At 44.4% G+C, this 17440-nt stretch overlaps 1 protein-coding gene across 1 annotated transcript in view; it reads right to left on the bottom strand.

The window, feature by feature from the left end:
- CRLF3 (cytokine receptor like factor 3) overlaps positions 1–15459 on the bottom strand; it is a 30801-nt gene extending 15342 nt beyond the window's left edge. The window contains exons 1-2 of the mRNA XM_042453662.1: positions 15239–15459; positions 3760–3967 (exon numbers count right to left, since the gene is read on the bottom strand). Coding sequence (XP_042309596.1) covers positions 3760–3967; positions 15239–15355 — 325 coding nt within the window. The 5' untranslated portion in view covers positions 15356–15459. The remainder of the gene's footprint in view (positions 1–3759; positions 3968–15238) is intronic.
- Between the last annotated feature and the right edge of the window lie 1981 nt (positions 15460–17440).

Below are 17440 nucleotides of genomic sequence, written 5' to 3'. Positions count from 1 at the left end.
CACAGTTAAATAAGATACATGACACAATCTTATGCTCCACATTTTCCTTGCCCCACTACGGCCTACCACATGTGGAGCAGGGAGGTCAGGGAACAGCTAAATCAAATAATGTCAAGTACTGGGTTTAAGCCACAGAAGACGTGGGTCTGGGGCAGACAGCCACAAGTCTACTCTCAAAAGCAACCAACAGGAGTTGGGTACCCTGGGCTAGACAGTCCAACATGTTAATACTCCAACATTAGGCTGGCTCTGTTTCGAGCAGCTCCTGATATCATTGTGCATACAGTTCAATAAAAACAATTCCAGAGAGACATTCTGATCTTCATTTGGGAATTACAATGTTCACTGACTTCTGAATTATCAGATTGGCTGTAGCTGTGGTCTGTCCCCATGCATTTAGCATGAGAAGTAGCACAGTAGAAGCATAGGGGCAAAGTCAGAAGGGCAGGGTTCCTTATGCCACATCCCCTTCTAAGGATCTACAACCTTATAAAAGTATATATTAACAATACTCAGTGACTGAGGGTTTTGGCAAACTTGAGGCTTGAGAGTTACTCTTTGTGTTTTGTTTCATTTATTTTTTTCCTGTTAAAACCCCAAGGTCTACCCAGAAAAAACAGAGTAAAAGCAGTTGCTGAGATGAGTGAGGGGAACACTCTTGAACTAGGGCACCTCCTGGCACATGCTCAGCACAGACCAAGGATTTCTTTATACAGAAATGAATTCAGAATCCTTTCACAAATAACCCATCCCCTTTCTTCTCTGTAACTGGTAAATTTGGTAGGGAGGGTGGACTTTTCTGTTGTTGGTGCCAGAAATGTGTGCCAAAATACCAACTCAGCCAGAGACATCTTAGGAGTCTAATCTTGTTCCTGGCCAACCAACCAGAAAAGAGGTTGGGTAAAAAGTGTTCACAAGAGGACTAATGCCCTCAACTGGGAAGACAAGAAGGAGGAGACAAATACTTCTACTGCAGCTGCTGAAAAGGAGGGAACCACCACCAATGCAATACAAGTAAGAGATGCCTGAGGAAAAAGGTTGCAACAAGGAAGTCCCTCCTGGCTGACCTTGAGCATCTGCATCTTAAGACATCCAGCATATTTATGTTGCCAACTCTGAGGCCTGGAAACATACATATAGAGTACAGAGTATAAGATATAATGCAGAAAGCAGCCTGGAGAAGAGAAGGTTAGAGGTGATATGATAGCCCTTTTTAAATACTTGAAGGGAAGGAGCTAGCTTGTTTTTTGCTGCTCCAGAGACTAGGACCCGGAGCAATGGATGCAAGCTACAGGAAAAGAAATTCCACCTCAACATTAGGAGGAACTTCCTGACAGTCAGGGCTGTTCGACAGTGGAACAAACTCCCTCGGAGTGTAGTGGAATCTCCTTCCTTAGAGGTTTTTAAACAGAGGCTGGATGGCCATCTGTCGGGGATTCTTTGATTTAGATTTCCTGCATGGCAGGGGGTTGGACTGGATGGCCCTTGTGGTCTCTTCCAACTCTATGAGTCTATGTGTATTAGAATATTGTGTTACTAGGAACAAAGAGGATAATGTAAGATAGAACCCCTATTCAAAGGTCAACAAAGAGATGAGACATCTGCATTTCTATCAACATTGAGATATGAGCAGATTTGACCACTAATAAACCTTGCAGGTGCAATAGCTGATGTAATCTGATGGAAGGCAGCCAAAAACCAAGATCCAGCTCTACATGGTTTATTTCTTTTAGCTTCAACAGGATCCAAAATGCTGTCACATTTAAGATTTCTGTTTTAATTGGATGACATAAACACCTTTATTTTGACAGGACAACTGACAGCAATCAGACTGTTTTGCCAATCTCCATCATATGAAGAGAGGGATACAACATAGCCTAGAAGCTATGCTGCTCCTGATAACGTGCAAGCTGCCTAGACAAGGTGATGCTGGCAAGATAATCTTTACTCTCATCTAGGCTTTGCCAAAATACATTTACAGTGGACCCTTGGTATCTGCTGTGGTTTTGTTCCAGGACCTGTGGATACCAAAATCTGTAGATGGTCAAGTCCTATTATATACAATGGCATAGTTAAATAGTGTCCCTTCTAGAAAATGGCAATATCAAGGTTTGCTTTTTGAATTTTATGTCTTCTCGTGTTATTTTCAAGTTGTGATTGAATGACTGAATCCATGCATAAAAAATCTGTGGATATGGAGGGCAGACTGTATATCCCATTATGATTGTAATGGATGCCTGTTAAGATGCTTTGGAGCTGAAACCGATGGGCCCAATAAAGCGGTCCATGGCCACTGTGGTGCAATTTGCACCGGGGCCAGGGCAATCCCGATCAGGGCAGCTGCCACAGTTTTGAACCGAGCTGGCAAAAAGAGCAGTCATATACTTTTTTACCACTCCTTTTTGGTCCAGTTCTTTGTAAAAGATGCGGCCTTGGTGCCATTTCCAACAGCTCTCGGGGTGTGCATCATCTAAACCAGTGGTTTCCAACCTGTGGGTCGGGACCCCTTTAGGGGTCGAATGACCCTTTCATGAGGGTCGCCTAAGGCCATTGGAAAACACCTATTTAATTACAGTTATGAAGTAGCAATGAAAATAATTTCATGTGTTTGGGTCACCACAACATGAGGAACTGTATTAAAGGGTCACGGCATTAGGAAGGTTGGGAATCACTGATCTAAATGCTTTGTCCTGGATGCGACTAGAAACCATTTTATTTGGCCTGTTTGTTTCAGGCATATGGATACATAATATATGCTGTTAAATTTAACAATGCTCGATGAGATTTAACAGTGCTCGAGTAGCCTGTGTGTTCACAGATGTCTATTTAGAGATGTTCTGCTCAACAGATGAGATGGTATTTCTTAATGGAGAAAGGGCTGAGCTAGATTGTTTAAAAATGTACTTCTATGTGATCTTCATAGAAAAGCCTGCTAGAGAGATGCAGAGAGAGATTCAGTCCCTATGAGGGTGTAACATCTTATTTGCCATATACTGTAACATAATCAATGTATGATGCTTTATATGCAATATAATGTGATGAAAGAACAGTGCCAAGCCTTAGGGTCCCCCCAAGTGGTTTAAGTGGTATATATCTAAGAGGACTGTATATATGTCTGTATATTTCATATAATAAATAATTTAAAAGATTCCCAAAGAGGCTGGTCATTTCCTCATATAAATATCCTACACTTCCAAGATTTAAAGATGCTTAAGGGAAGTGTTGATGGTAAAAATCAGACAGACACAGTTAACATCATTATTTAGATGCCCAGGTGGCCAGGAAGTAGTAATGGGACCACAGACAGAATCCAGATACCATAAGTGACAAATAGCAAAGGACCCTCATTCTAAAGAGATAAGGCTGGGAAACCATGCCTGTTTCACAGAACTACTCTCCTCTTCCCACTCAAATGGAGCTGAATCACCTTCACCTTGGCAAGATCATGAAGCCTTTTCCATGGGAACAGCCCATACAGAAACCAGGATAGATGAATAAGGAACTTTCAACTGAGCTAACTTTTAAACAGAACATGTATAAGAAATGGAAAAATGGGGAAATCATCAAAGAGGAAGGAAGGATCTATACAACTATGTTGGTACACATGTAGGGCCAGTTACTACCTGGTTCAAAGGGAGTGACATCAACCAAGGGATGAGACTAGTTGATGCAGCCCCTTCGTACATGCTCTCAGTGTACACAGTAGTTTGTGCAGAACACATACAATCTAAAAGAAAAAAAATTAAGACATCCTATTACCTTCCCGGAGGAGCTTATCAGCAGTACCAACTCCATGTTCTATTAGCTTTTGGCACTCATCCAATGGTTTGATGCTTTCCTGTTCTATGGCATTCACTTCCTGCAGCAAGGACACCAGTCGTTCATCCAGCAGCTTCCTCAAGGTCCCTTTTAAGTCATTAAAATGCTGTTCAAGTACATCCCTTGTCAATGCAGCACTATCTTTGATCTATATGGAAACAAGAGACGTAAGTGCAGCCTTCAGAAATGATGGACCAAAACCAGCAGCTCTTGCCATTCTTAATGTGGTCACCAGCAGCATGTCAGACCAACATTCACATAATCATGTTCAGACACATTTAACTTAAGTCAAGCATGACAGAAAAGGACCCAGCACAGAGAGCAGAAAGACACATAAAAACTTTAGATCCTTCAGAGGGAGGGATCAGGCAGACCCAGCAACATCAGGGACTGCCTGAAGGAAGAGGCCCCTCCCTCCTTAACTGTCATCTCGGCCTCAGAGGGAGCGATCAGACAGACCCAGCAACATCAGGGACTGCCTGAAAGACGAGACTTCTCCCTCCTTTAACTGTCACCTTTTGTATTGTATTCAATTTTTACTGTACACCGCTATGATCATTGCGGAATAGTGGTCTATAAATAAAATGTATTATTATTATTATTAGTGCCCCTCCCCAAAACCCACATCAACAGAATTTACATACAGGTTTCTACCCAATCCAATTCAGAAGATCTATTATCATCTAATTACCTCCCACCCCCATTCTTGCCTTTTATAACCCTATCTAAGGAAATAAAGGATAACAATGCAAATTAAGGAAAGATTTTGGGGGGAAGGCTTTCTCTCTGTCCCACCACCATCACAGGCATGTCTGGTGAGGACACAGGAGAGAGTTTTCCCAGTGACTGCTTCCAGGTTGTGGAATTCCCTTCTGTGGGAAGTTCAGTATACAACACCTTCTCTGCCTTCCTTTCACCAGCAGCCAAAAACCTTTTTATTCAGATAGGCCTTTGGTTTAAAATCAATGTAATAAAGTGTCTGTGATGGGGTTGTGTTTTTAATTTATTTATTATGTTATGTGCTCTTATATTGCTTTAATTTTCTGCTTTTAACTTAATAGCTATTTAATTTTTTCCTCAAAAAACTTTTGTATAAATAATATTTTAATTATACCCCTTTTTCTAAATGCTGTATGCCAGCTTGGATCTTGCATAGTGAGAATGGTGGTATATACAGTGGACCCTTGTTATACGTTGGTGTTTGGTTTCCAGATCCCCCGTGGATAACAAAATCCGTGTATGCTCAAGTCCCATTAAATATAATGACATAGCAAAATGGTGTCCCTTATAAAAAATGGAAAATAAAGGTTTGTTATTTGAAATTTATACTTTTTTGGAATATTTTCAAACCGTGGATGGTTGAATCCGTGTATAAGAAATCCGTGTATAAGAAGGGGCGACTGTAAATCAAATAAAGAATATCTGTAAACATATGGCAATATAGCAGAATTTCAAAACAGATGTCCCAACAACAATAGTTATCAAGATGTCTGAAAAGTTTTTCAATGGAAGAAGACTGATCCTTTCATGAGTTCCAGGTTCTTGCACATCCATTCCTCTCCAGCAGAGAAAAAATAAGAAACTGGATTTGTACGAGATTTATCTGAAGGTGGGACAACATAGTTCAGCTTTTACTTTCTTCCCATAAGGAGAGAGTGTGATGCCCAGACATTCAAAACTAAGGTTGAGGCTACTCCCCAATTGAAAAGACATCATTACAGAAAGAATAAAGCTTGCAAATCCATAAAGTACTGAATAGGAGAGAAATCAATCATGAGTGAACCAGATGGGAAAGTAAAACAGACTCATATACAAAAAAGGCTGCAGAGATATTAGCCAGATGTAACTTCTTGATCTTTAGAGGTACCGAGAAACAACACAGGATGCTCTACTACGGTTATGTAAAGCTGACTTCCTGTTTAAGCTGCATTCAAAGGGCTTTGTAGTCCTCCTGCAATTCAGCCTTCTTCACATGTTATTTCAGGACTTCAAGGGGTGGGGGGTGGGGGAGGAAGTGTGTGACTACATACATAAACCAGAAGAAGCAGGAGAGGAAACAGGAAGAACTTCCTCAATTTTTAATGTACTGTATCTTCGCCTTAGGGCCTCCATACATCGGAAATAACTTGAAGGCACATCACCACCACCACCACCAAGTCAACTGTTTGGTTATGCAAAGTAAAAAGCATATAGGCCCAGGATCAGATGCAAAGGCTTTCCATTAATCAAGTCTCTTATGCAGTGGTTGTCAACCTTTGGGCCTCCAAATGCTTCAATTTCAGTTTCCGTAAATTATAATCATTACATCTCATGGTGACGGAACTACTTGGCCACTGCTATTAGCTTAAAGTATAAACAGAATAATGAAACAGTAGTACACAGCAGTCCAAGAAGTTTGCTTTTGTTTTCCAAGGATATTTCCTGGCACTTTCTTTATGGTGGAGAAAGCAAATCATTGATCTAAGTCCTATTTAGTGCTAACCCACGAACTCCATTCAACATTTGTTTCAGTAGGTCTATTCTAGTTGGAAACTAAACAATTGGAGTCAGGCCAAGCTTTACAACTGTTCACATGTGGAACTGGAGCCTCATTATGAATAACATACACCTAAATATCACACTGGTATATACAGGTATACACTGGTTAAGGAAGTCAATGGGTTCCAGAGCATCAATCTTTCACAGAAAAAAAATGGTACTAAAGGGGGAAATACCATAGAATGAATAGGGATAGATTCCTGCACCACAAAAAAGAACAATTCAGTGTGTTTCAGCAACCTTTTTACTGTTCACACTTCCTCAGGAGTTCTAGCAGCAACAGCAGTAGCTTACTTTGCCCATTGTAGGCAGGCACACATGGCTACAGCAAGATTGGCTAGAGTAAAATCCCATTCTTTCCCAAATTTCCTTGTATTATATACTGCAGACATACTGCTGCAACCTAACATTATAACTTTCCTTTCCCCCCCCCCCCAGCCCCTCCTTCACATATTTCCAAAACTGACCGTTTGAAAAACAACTACTCAGAGGATAAGGAGGAAAAGCAGGGCTGGGAGCCTTGAAAGGACTTTGTTAAGGAGCTTCTTTGTCAGATGCTTTAACTAAAACATGCCTGTAATTTGAATTACTAAGTACTTCCAGACTTTTATGAAGCTAAAGAAACACACAAGAACACCACTATGTTTTTTATTGGGTGGGCACCTTAACATATTAGGCTGATACCTACAGACTAAGATCAAAATCCTATTGATAGCCTCCACCAAAACTGTCACATTTTATTAACTGTTGAATTATGAGTAAACCCTTAAGTAAAGTCAAATGATTTATAGAGCCTTCTCTAGCTGGGACTAAGAGGATTCTTAAATATATCTTTGAAACTAGCAAATTTTTAAAAGTGGCTTTAAGTACTTTTTTCAACATGTTGGACTCTTTCAGATATATAAGTACCGTATTTTCCGCCGTATTAGACGACTTTTTAACCCCTAAAATCTTTTTGTAAGTTGGGGGGTCGTCTAATACGCTGGGAAGGCTCCGCTGCCGGCACGAGAGCCGCCGGCCTTGCCCTCCTCCCAGGCCCCGCGGGGCCCGGGAAAGAGCACCGCAGCCTGGCGCGAGGGCCGGCGGCCTTCTCCTCCTCCCAGGCCCCGCGGAGCCCAGGAAGGAGCGCCGTGGCCTTGCCCTCCTCCCAGGCCTCGCGGAGCCCGGGAAGGAGCGCCCTGGCCTGGTGCGAGGGCCGCCGGCCTTGCCCTCCTCCCAGGCCCCGCGGAGCCGGGAAGGAGCGCCCTGGTCTGGCGCGAGGGCCGCCAGCCTTGCCCTCATCCCAGGCCCCGCGGAGCCCGGGAAGGAGCGCCCTGGCCTGGCGCGAGGGCCGCCGGCCTTGCCCTCCTTGGATTTTAAGGAGGGGGTCTTATAGGGCGAGTATATCCTAAATGCTTTATTTTAACTGGAAAAGTTGGGGGTCGTCTTATACGCCCAGTCGTCTTATACTCCGGAAAATACGGTACTTTTGGCAAATTCTCAGCCATGCAGCAATAGTTCCCCAGCCCCATTAAATATTGCTTCTCAGGATTATTATTATTATTATTAACCTTTATTTATGAAGCACTGCAAATTTACACAGTGCTGTACAGTGGTACCCCGGGATACGAAATCACCGCCTTACGAAATTTCCGGGTTACGAAAAAAATCCATTAGAAAAAACTGTTTCGGGTCACGAAAAATTTTTTTGGTGCTTTTCGGCGCTTTTTCCACGGAATCGCGGCTTCCAGCGCTAGCGCCTATGGCAATTTCGGCTTGCGAAAGATTTCGGGTTACGAAGGGCTCCGCGGAACGGATTACTTTGTAACCCGGGGTACCACTGTACATGCAAACTTTTTAGTTAGACAGTTCCCTGTCCCTCAGGCTTACAATCTAAAAAGACATGACACAGAGGAGAGTGGAGGGAAAGGGTAAGAGGTCCAGCAGTTCCTCTCTACCTCCAAGGCCTGGACCAAGGTAGATGGACTGGAGGGAGGGCTTGGCTTCATAATGGATAGTTAATCTTCTTCCAGGGAAAATACATACTCTCAAGTAGGATAATACATATACCGTACATAGCAATACAGGAAATGGTTTGATAAACAGGCACCAAAAGAACATCAAATAGTAAGCGACAATTATGCAATGCCTGGGAAGGCTTCTCTGAACAGGATGGTTTTCAACTCCGTTTTGAAGCTGGTTAAAGAAGTGATGGCTCTTGTTTGTGGGGGAAGAAGGATGCCTTTAAAAGCAGACAATTAAGAACTAACTAGTATGGTCATCAGAACATATCACAATATCACAGATATGCATCCACTACCCAACAACTTTGGATTTTTTCCAAAAAGAAACACATCCGGTTTTATGCAATACCACCTGGTCTGCTATTATTTTTATCATTATTTAAATATGGTTTTTTAGTTGTTGTTAACCACCCTCAAAACACTCATGACCCATGGCAACCCTGTGGATGAGACATCTCCAAGACCCCTTGTCTTCCACTGCACTGCCTAGTTCCTGCAAATCTATATTTGTGACCTTAATAGAATCCAGCCAGCCAGCCTTCCTCTCTTTCTACTTCCCCCCAGCTTTCCCAGCATTATTTTTTCCAGTGAGTTGCGACTTCTCATGATGTGTCCAAAGTACAACAGCCTCAATTATATATGGTTACCATTATGAAAATATAAAGCTACCCACATTTGGTAACTTTAGAGACATGAGCACACAGAATTGGAAAACAAGAGTTAAAGTTTCTTTTAAGAAAAGACAGTGACCACTGAATCCTGTCTGTATGTTTCTGGGTTGTTTCTACTGGATGGATGGGGAAGCCAACATCCATCAGCTATTAAATGTACTTTTGTCCACTGCTGAATGGGAAAAGAATTTAGAAGGAACAGCATTGAACACTTTTAGACCCAACAACCTCTCTCCTTGCTTCCCTTTAATGATACATATATCTACATATGTACAGGTCCTGGTAACATTTCACTAAATCAATGAAGTATGCATAACCTACCATGGCATTACTTTCCACATGGTGGGATTACTTGTGTCTGGGAGGCAAGAGGTTATGCTCATGGAAGCAGTAATGCTAGTCAGGAAGGCTTTTGTGGAGGAGTCAGCATTAAGTGTATGTTATTTAAATGTATACCAAACAGCTACTGGACAGCCGCAATAGTAGGGGGTTACACTGGTGGAGGATATCAGATTCGGTCCAAATTGGATGCTACAATTAATACAATGTCAGTGGATGTTACCTTGGCTCCTACTGGTCCAGTGTTAATGGATACTTTTCAACTTGTGCAGCCTGATGATGTGGACAGAATCCTTGGAAAGATAAGAGCCACCACATGTGTCTTGGACCCTTGTCCTTCTTGGCTTATTAAACAGGCCAGAGGGGGACTGACTGAGTGGGTAAAGGAAGTAATCAATGCCTCCCTACAACAAGGCAGAATTCCATCCTGCCTAAAGGAGGCTGTTGTGAGGCCTCTGTTAAAAAAGTCATCATTGGATCCCACAATAATGAATAACTATCGGCCAGTGTCTAACCTACCATTTCTGGGCAAGGTTCTGGAACATGTGGTGGCTTCCCAACTCCAGCAGTTTCTGGATGAAACGGATTATCTAGATCCATTTCAATCTGGTTTCAGACCTGGTTATGGAACAGAGACAGCCTTGATTGCCTTGGTGGATGAGCTATGCAGGGAACTGGACAGAGGGAGTATGTCCCTGTTGGTTCTTCTGGACCTCATACCATTGATCATGGTATCCTTCTAGACCGCCTCTCTGGGATGGGGCTTGGAGGTACTGTTCTACAGTGGCTCTGTTCCTTCCTGGAGGGGCGAACTCAGAAGGTGGTACTGGGGGACTCCTGTTCGATCCCCTGGCCATTGACCTGTGGGGTCCCTCAAGGTTCTGTGTTGTCCCCTATGCTGTTTAACATATACATGAAACCGCTGGGAGAGGTTTTGGGGTGCGATGTCATCAATATGCAGATGACACTAAACTCTACTACTCCTTTCCACCTCAATCCAAGGAGGCAGTCCTAGTTCTAAACCACTGCCTGTCTTCAGTAATGGACTGGATGAGAGCAAACAAGTTGAAACTTAATCCAGACAAGACAGAGGTGCTCCTGGTCAGTCGGAAGGCAGATCAGGGAATAGGGATCCAGCCTGTGTTAGATGGGGTCACACTCCCCCTGAAGACACAGGTTCGCAGTTTGGGGGTAATCTTGGACTCAGCTTTAAACTTGGAGGCCCAGGTCTCTGCTGTGACCAGGAGTGCCTTTGCACGTTTAAAATTTGTGCGCCAACTGCGCCCGTTCCTTGAGAAGCCAGATCTGGCCACGGTGGTACATGCCTTGGTTACATCCCGTTTGGACTCCTGTAATGGGCTCTACATAGGACTGCCTTTGAAAAGTGTTCGGAAAATTCAACTGGTTCAAAGAGCTGCTGCCAGGCTGTTAACAGGCGCCGATTACAGAGCCCATACAACTCTCCTGTTGAAACAGCTTCATTGGCTGCCAGTTCGTTCCCGGGCACAATTCAAGGTACTGGTTATATCCTACAAAGCCCTACATGGCTCAGGTCCACACTATTTGGCAGACCGTTTCTCCTGGTATGAACCTGCCCAAACTCTGAGATCCTCTGGAGAAGCCCTTCTCTCCATCCCAACACCTTCACAAACACGGTTGGTGGGGACATGAGAGAGGGCCTTCTCAGCGGCTGCCCCTAGACTCTGGAACTCCCTGCCCAGGGAGATAAGAACGGCTCCCTCCTTGATGGCTTTCCAACGGCAGGTGAAGACCTACCTGTTCAAACAGGCATTTAAGGAATCACTATAAGAACAGGCAGGAATGTTGGACTAGTTTAATCATTCTGTTTAATGCATGTCATTTATCTATTTATTTTTAAAATGTTTTAATTGTACTTTTTGTTTGTTTGTTTTTTAATTGCTGTGAAGCCACTCTGAGTCCCAGTACTGGGAAAAGAGCGGGAAATAAATAAATAAATATCTCAGGAACAGCAGCGGTGGCACCATAGCTAACACTTGTTCATACTGCACAGAAGGAGACATGATAAAACCCTTCTGAATTATTTTTTAGAAAGAAAACCTTATGATGAGACAATCCAAGATGAAACAAGAGGTAGTGCCAGAAGTTGGAACTCCCAAGTCAAATAACACACAATGAGTTACTGCAGCAGAAGATAGCTACAAATAGTACTGTGGCTAATGACAGAACTGGTCTCAAGCCAAAAGGATGTTCTCCTATTGATATGCTCAGAGGTAAAAGGAAAGTCTGAAGCTGCACAACATATATTGTAGGAACATGGAATGTGAGAAGAATGAATCAGGGGACATAGTAAAAACATGACATAGTAAAAACAAGAAAAACAAACATTGCAATATTGGCATGAGGAAAGTGAAATGACCAGGAACAGGACATTTTGAGTCAGACAGTTACATAGTTTTACATTAAGAAAAAAACTGATAATTTATATAACTTTCAAGTAGATGACAAAGACACATTGGCGGTTTACAGACCGCCCTTTTGGGGCGGCCTGTTCCTGCCCCTTTCCCCGCTGGATCAGGGCCTCAGCTGCCACAGCGGCAGCCTCTGAGGCCCCGATCCGCCACTTTCCAGGCTGTGGGGAAGCGGCAAAAGGCCAACAGCGGCGGGGACAAAGAGAAAGGGGCCCCTCAGCCCCTTTCTCTTTTGTGACGCTGGTGCAGCCGTGTAAAGGCTGCACCCAGCAACACAAACCTGGAAGGAGCTCCGTTTCGGAGCTCCTTCCAGCGCTGCGGAAAGGGTGCCCCAGGCGCCCTTGCGCAGTGCCAGGACATCACTTACACGCCACTCTGTTTGGAGGCAGCACGGTCGTGACGTCCCAATGGCGGCGCCCATGTAGAATGGGCACCGCCATTTTGTACATACTAGGTACATACTAGGGTTAGGGTGTCCGGAAAGGACGCCCTTACCTAACCCTAGTAGTATTTTTTGCGTGTCTGTAATGCACCATAGTTAAAGATTTTCCATACCTTGACTCCTCATGAATCAGAATAAAGACTATAATCAAGAAATCAGAAGAAGATGTACTTTTAAGGCCTTAAGGACAGATTTAATCAAGATAAGAGAAATGCAGCTATACATGGTGGAGAAAATTTTTTATTTAGTGTTGTGTAGAGATCATGAGCACATATTTTAAAAAGTGTATAAATGGCTTTTGAAATTAAAGACAGAAGATGAGCTGGTAAAAGAGTACATGACAAAGTGGGCCCAAAATTTTGGGCACAATGTCTATATGGATGCAGTGGCATCAGTAGGGGAGTATGGGGGGGTGAGGGCTGCACTGGGTGAGACCCCAAAAGAGGGATGATACCTGGTAGAGCCTTCTTACCGCTGCGGGTGTCACACTGCTTCTGCCAGTGCCCACAACTACTTCTTCGCTTCTGTGGCTCCCTCCTTGAGGAAGCCAAGGCAGCAAAAAAAGAGGAAGGGTGAGCATGCCCCTCTTGGCTTCACCTCCATGCAAGGCAAGGGAGGGCAAGCCTGGTCCTCGTGGTTTCACCTCTGTGCAGCTCTCTCTTCATGAGGAAGACAAATGGAGGCAAAGGAGGAACCAGCTCGGCCTTTCTAGCTTTGCCTTCATGTGGCTTCCTCGTGAGGAGGGGGGCATGTGGAGACTTTTTGGGGGCGGGTTGAGACCAGCCCTCCTGGCTTTGCCTCCATAGGGCTTCCTTGTGAGAAGTGAGCCTTGTGGAGGGGGGGACAAGTCCAGCCCTCCTGGCTTCGCTTTTGTGCAGCTTCCTCAAGAGGAAGGAGCCACATGCTTTGCACTGATTTAAAAGGAAACCAGTATAAGGGCTAATCCACACTGCAGAAATAAAGCACTTTCACACCACTTAACTATCACAGCTTCATCCTGGCGAATCCTGGAATTTGTAATTTGGTCAGGTATTCAGCCGGGTTTGTCAGAGAGCTCTGGTGCCTAGACAAACTACAAATCCCAGGATTCTGTAGGATAGGGACATAGCAGTTAAAGTGGTTTCAAAATCCTTTATAGTTGCAGATAACCTTTAAGATAATGTATAGATGGTATCTAACCCCAAATAAACTGTCAAAACGTCTCAGAATGTTTCAAATCAATGTTGGGGATGTCAAGATATGGAAGGCTCTATTTTTCATATGTGGTGGACTTGTAAGAAGATGAAAAATTACTGGTCTTTGATTTATATGTCAATCCAAAACATTTTAAAGGTATTTTTTTTAATGTAAAGTCGAAGGCTTTCATGGACGGCATCCATAGTTTTTTGTGGGTTTTTCAGGCTATGTGGCCATGTTCTAGAAGAGTTTCTTTCTGATGTTTCACCAGCATCTGTGGCTGGCATCTTCAGAGAATGCTTTGCCAGGAAAAAGTTGGGTGTATATATACTGTGTGAGCCTGGGAATGTTTCTTGACAAGTTTCTTCAGAGGGGGTTTGCCATTGCCATTTGCTGAGGTTGAGAGAGTGTGACTTGGACTAGGTCATCCAGTGGATCTTTATGCTCGAGAAATGGAACCTTGCTCTGCAGAGTCTTAAGTCTGATGCTCAAACCACTCTGTTATTCCTTTATTGTTGTTGTTGTGTGCCTTCAAGTTGTCTTCTGACTTATGGTAACCCTAAGGCAAACCTATCACAGGGTTTTCTTGGCAAGTTTCTTCAGAGGGGGTTTGTCATTGCCTTCCTCTTCAGCTGAGAGTGTGTGACTTGCCCAGTATTGCCAATTGGGTTTCCATGGCTGAGCCAATATTCAAAATCATTTCTCCAGAGTCCTAGTCCAACAATCAAACCACTACACCCAGCTGGCTCTCTCTGCTACTCCTCGCACACCAGTAAACAATCTGACATTCTGGTTTATGACAGACTGGGAATGTGTTGTTGATGTGTGCCTCCGACGTCTTTTCCAACTTATGGGGACCCTATCATGTGGTTTTCTTGGCAAGATTTGTTCAGAGGATGTTTGCCTTGGCCTTTGTCTGAGGCTGAGAGAGTGTGACTTGCCCAAGGCCACCCAGTGGGTTTCCATGTGAAAGCGGTGATTCGAATCCTGGTCTCCAGAGCCACAGTCCAACACTCAGCATCACCACACTGCCTCAGGGCCAGACTGAGAGGACTTCCACCAAACGCCACTCACACACTCCCAGCATGGATGGACATGGCACATCCACACTGCAGGAATAACGCAGTTCGACACCCCTTTTGGTGCTGCAGCTCCATCCTATGCAACCCCTTGGATCTGTAGCTTTATCGGGTCTTTTAAGCCTCCTCTGCCAAAGAGGGCTGGTGCCTCACCCAACTACACTTCCCAGGATTCCATGGGATGGAGCCAGGGCAGTTAAAGCATATCACAGCTGCGTTATTTCTGTGTGTAGATGCACCTTGAGTGAGGAGGGACAGAGCTTGGTGGAGAGAAGAATACATATACATATACACACACATATATATAGTATAATACATAATTTATATTATGTTTCATATATATATATATATATATATAGAGAGAGAGAGAGAGAATATACATTGATATATATATATATATATATATATATATATATATATATATATAAGCACTCCCACTGCTGTGCATGGTCCTTTCCTGTGCAATTCCCCTCCCTGCCACTTCAGGGCAGAACTAATCCACTTTCAGACCGCTTTAACTGCCTCAACTCAATAGCTAGGGAATTGTGGGGATTTGTAGTTTTCTAAGACACTCTGCCTTCTCTGTTGAGTGCTCTGAGGCCACAACAAACTACAGGTCCCAGGATTCCTCAGCACGGAGCCGTGGCTGTTTTAAAGCGGTGTGAAACCGGGTTATTTCTGCAGTGCGGCTGCAGCCGGAGTCCCACCCGACCCGAGATACCTGCTGTCGGGCCAAGTGGAGGCCCCTGAGGCGCTGCTGGAGCTCGCGGCGGTAGCTCCGCGCGGCCTCGATGCTCTCGCGGGCCTCCTGCAGGAGCGCCTCCGTCTCCAGCTCCATTCCCTCCTCGCAGGCCCCACTCCTGGCAGCGGCCTCACACCCGGAAGCCAGCGCATCCGGGGATCTCGTCGGCGCGAGAGGAAAGGGGCGGGCCTTCGCCTCCCTCCCTCCCGCTGCTTTTTATAATGGCGGACAGAGGGGTCCGTCCACAGCAGTGGGTCCCTTAGGTCTTTTGGACTTCAACTCCCAGAAGCCCCAGCTAGCTTGGTCAATCGCAAGGAATCCTGGGAGATGAAGTCCAAATAAAAAACCAACAACATCTGAAGGACCAAAGTTTGGGAACCAGCGCCCTCTAAACTGTGGGAATAAAGTACACTTGTCCCTCCATATTCGTTAGGGTTAGGGGCAGAAGACCACTGTGAATTTGGAAAAACCGCAAATAACAAAAGCACTACGTTTTTACCTGAGAGGACACCTCTCTAGGAATCTCTGGGTCCTATAGTGAAACGTCCGACAGACGCTGACCATAGAACTGCACTGGAGGAGCTACAAAGGCCTAGTAGAGCATTCTCTCTAGGAATCTCTAGGTCCTTCAGTGCTACTTTTAGTTAAAGTTGACCACAGAGTAGCACTAGAGGAGCTAGATATTCCTAGAGAGAACATATTAATCAAATCCTTGAATAATCAAATCTCCAAATATCAAACCTGCAAATATGGAGGAATGAGTGTAGAACTGGGATGTCCTTAGCAGCCAAGGAGGGCAAGGCACCATCAAATGGCAAAAAGGCCAAGCAAAAGTTAAAAACACTCCTGGAAATATACATTCATGCTCCCTAGTCCTGCTCAAAATGGAGGACAGCTTTGGAATTCCTCCTCCTGGACAGCAGAAGCCTGAAATGGAGGACAGGTCCTGGGAAAGGAGGATGGCTGGTCATCGTGTTGCTCAGTTTTATCAATCTCAATCTGGGATTTGCAGTTTTACAGGGTCTTTTTGAGCCTTCTCTGTTGAAGAGGGCTGGCACCTCACAAAACTGCAAATCCCAGAATCCCATAGGATGGGGCCATGGCAGTTAAAGCGGCGTCAAAGTGTGTTACTGTATTTCTTCATGGCGTAGTGGTTCGGGTGTTAGACTACCCATCTGGAGACCAGGGTTCAATTCCTTTCTCTAGTATAAAAACCCATTGGGTGACCTTGGGCAAGCCACACTCTCTCAGCCTCAGAGGATGGCAATAGCAATAGCCCTCTGAAGAAACTTGCCAAGAAAACCCTATGATAGGTTCGCCTTAGAGTCACCATGTCAAAAATGATTTGGAGGTGTACAACATATATGTTGCCCACGTTTGTGTCTCTGTGTTGTGTGCCTTCAAGCAGTTTCTGACTTGTGGCAATCCTATCAAATCCCAGGAAACGAATGGGTCTTCAGACAAATTAAGCCTGAACTCTTGTTGGAAGCCAAGATGGCTAAACTGATGCCATCCCACTTTCTTTCTACCATGAGATGGCATGACTTCTTGGGGGGGAATGGGACAACGCTTGGCAAAGTGGAAGGCAATAGGAAAAGAGGATGATGATGGCATTCAAGTTACTTAATAATAATAATAATAAATTTAATTTTTATCCCGCCTCTCCCTCGGGATTGAGGCGGTTTACAGCAGGGATAAAACACAATGTAAAATACATCACTAAAATACTGTACCTATTGTTCCCTCCCTCCCAAAACAACCCATAATAAAATCAAACATCATTAAAACAATCAAGGAATCAACAAATAAACAATAAATAAATTTGAGCCGCCTTTTAGGAGAAAAAAGAAAGAAAAGAAATAAATTTATTTATTTATTTCATTCCCACCCAACCTCCCAAAATGCCGCCTTTCTCCCAAGACAGAGGCGGCTCACAAAAAAACAACAAAGCAAGTGTAGCGCCCCGCTCTTTGGAGAAGAGAGCCGCCAAGAAACAGCGAAAGCAAAGCAAGCTAGGGGCGGGCTTTATGACCGAGAGAGAGAGAGAGAGAGAGAGACCGTTCTTCTCGGGGAGGCTGGTCACGTGACAAGGGCGGGAAGAGTCGAGGGGCGGGGCCTCGCTCTGGGCGCCCCTGTCACATGCTCCTCCAGAGAGGCACGCCCCGCCTTCCGGGAGCTGGG

This window comes from Sceloporus undulatus, chromosome 2, assembly GCF_019175285.1.
Source record: "Sceloporus undulatus isolate JIND9_A2432 ecotype Alabama chromosome 2, SceUnd_v1.1, whole genome shotgun sequence".
NCBI lineage: Eukaryota > Metazoa > Chordata > Lepidosauria > Squamata > Phrynosomatidae > Sceloporus > Sceloporus undulatus.
Note: the sequence above shows the minus strand (reverse complement) of the source record. Positions and strands in the feature narration are given on the sequence as shown.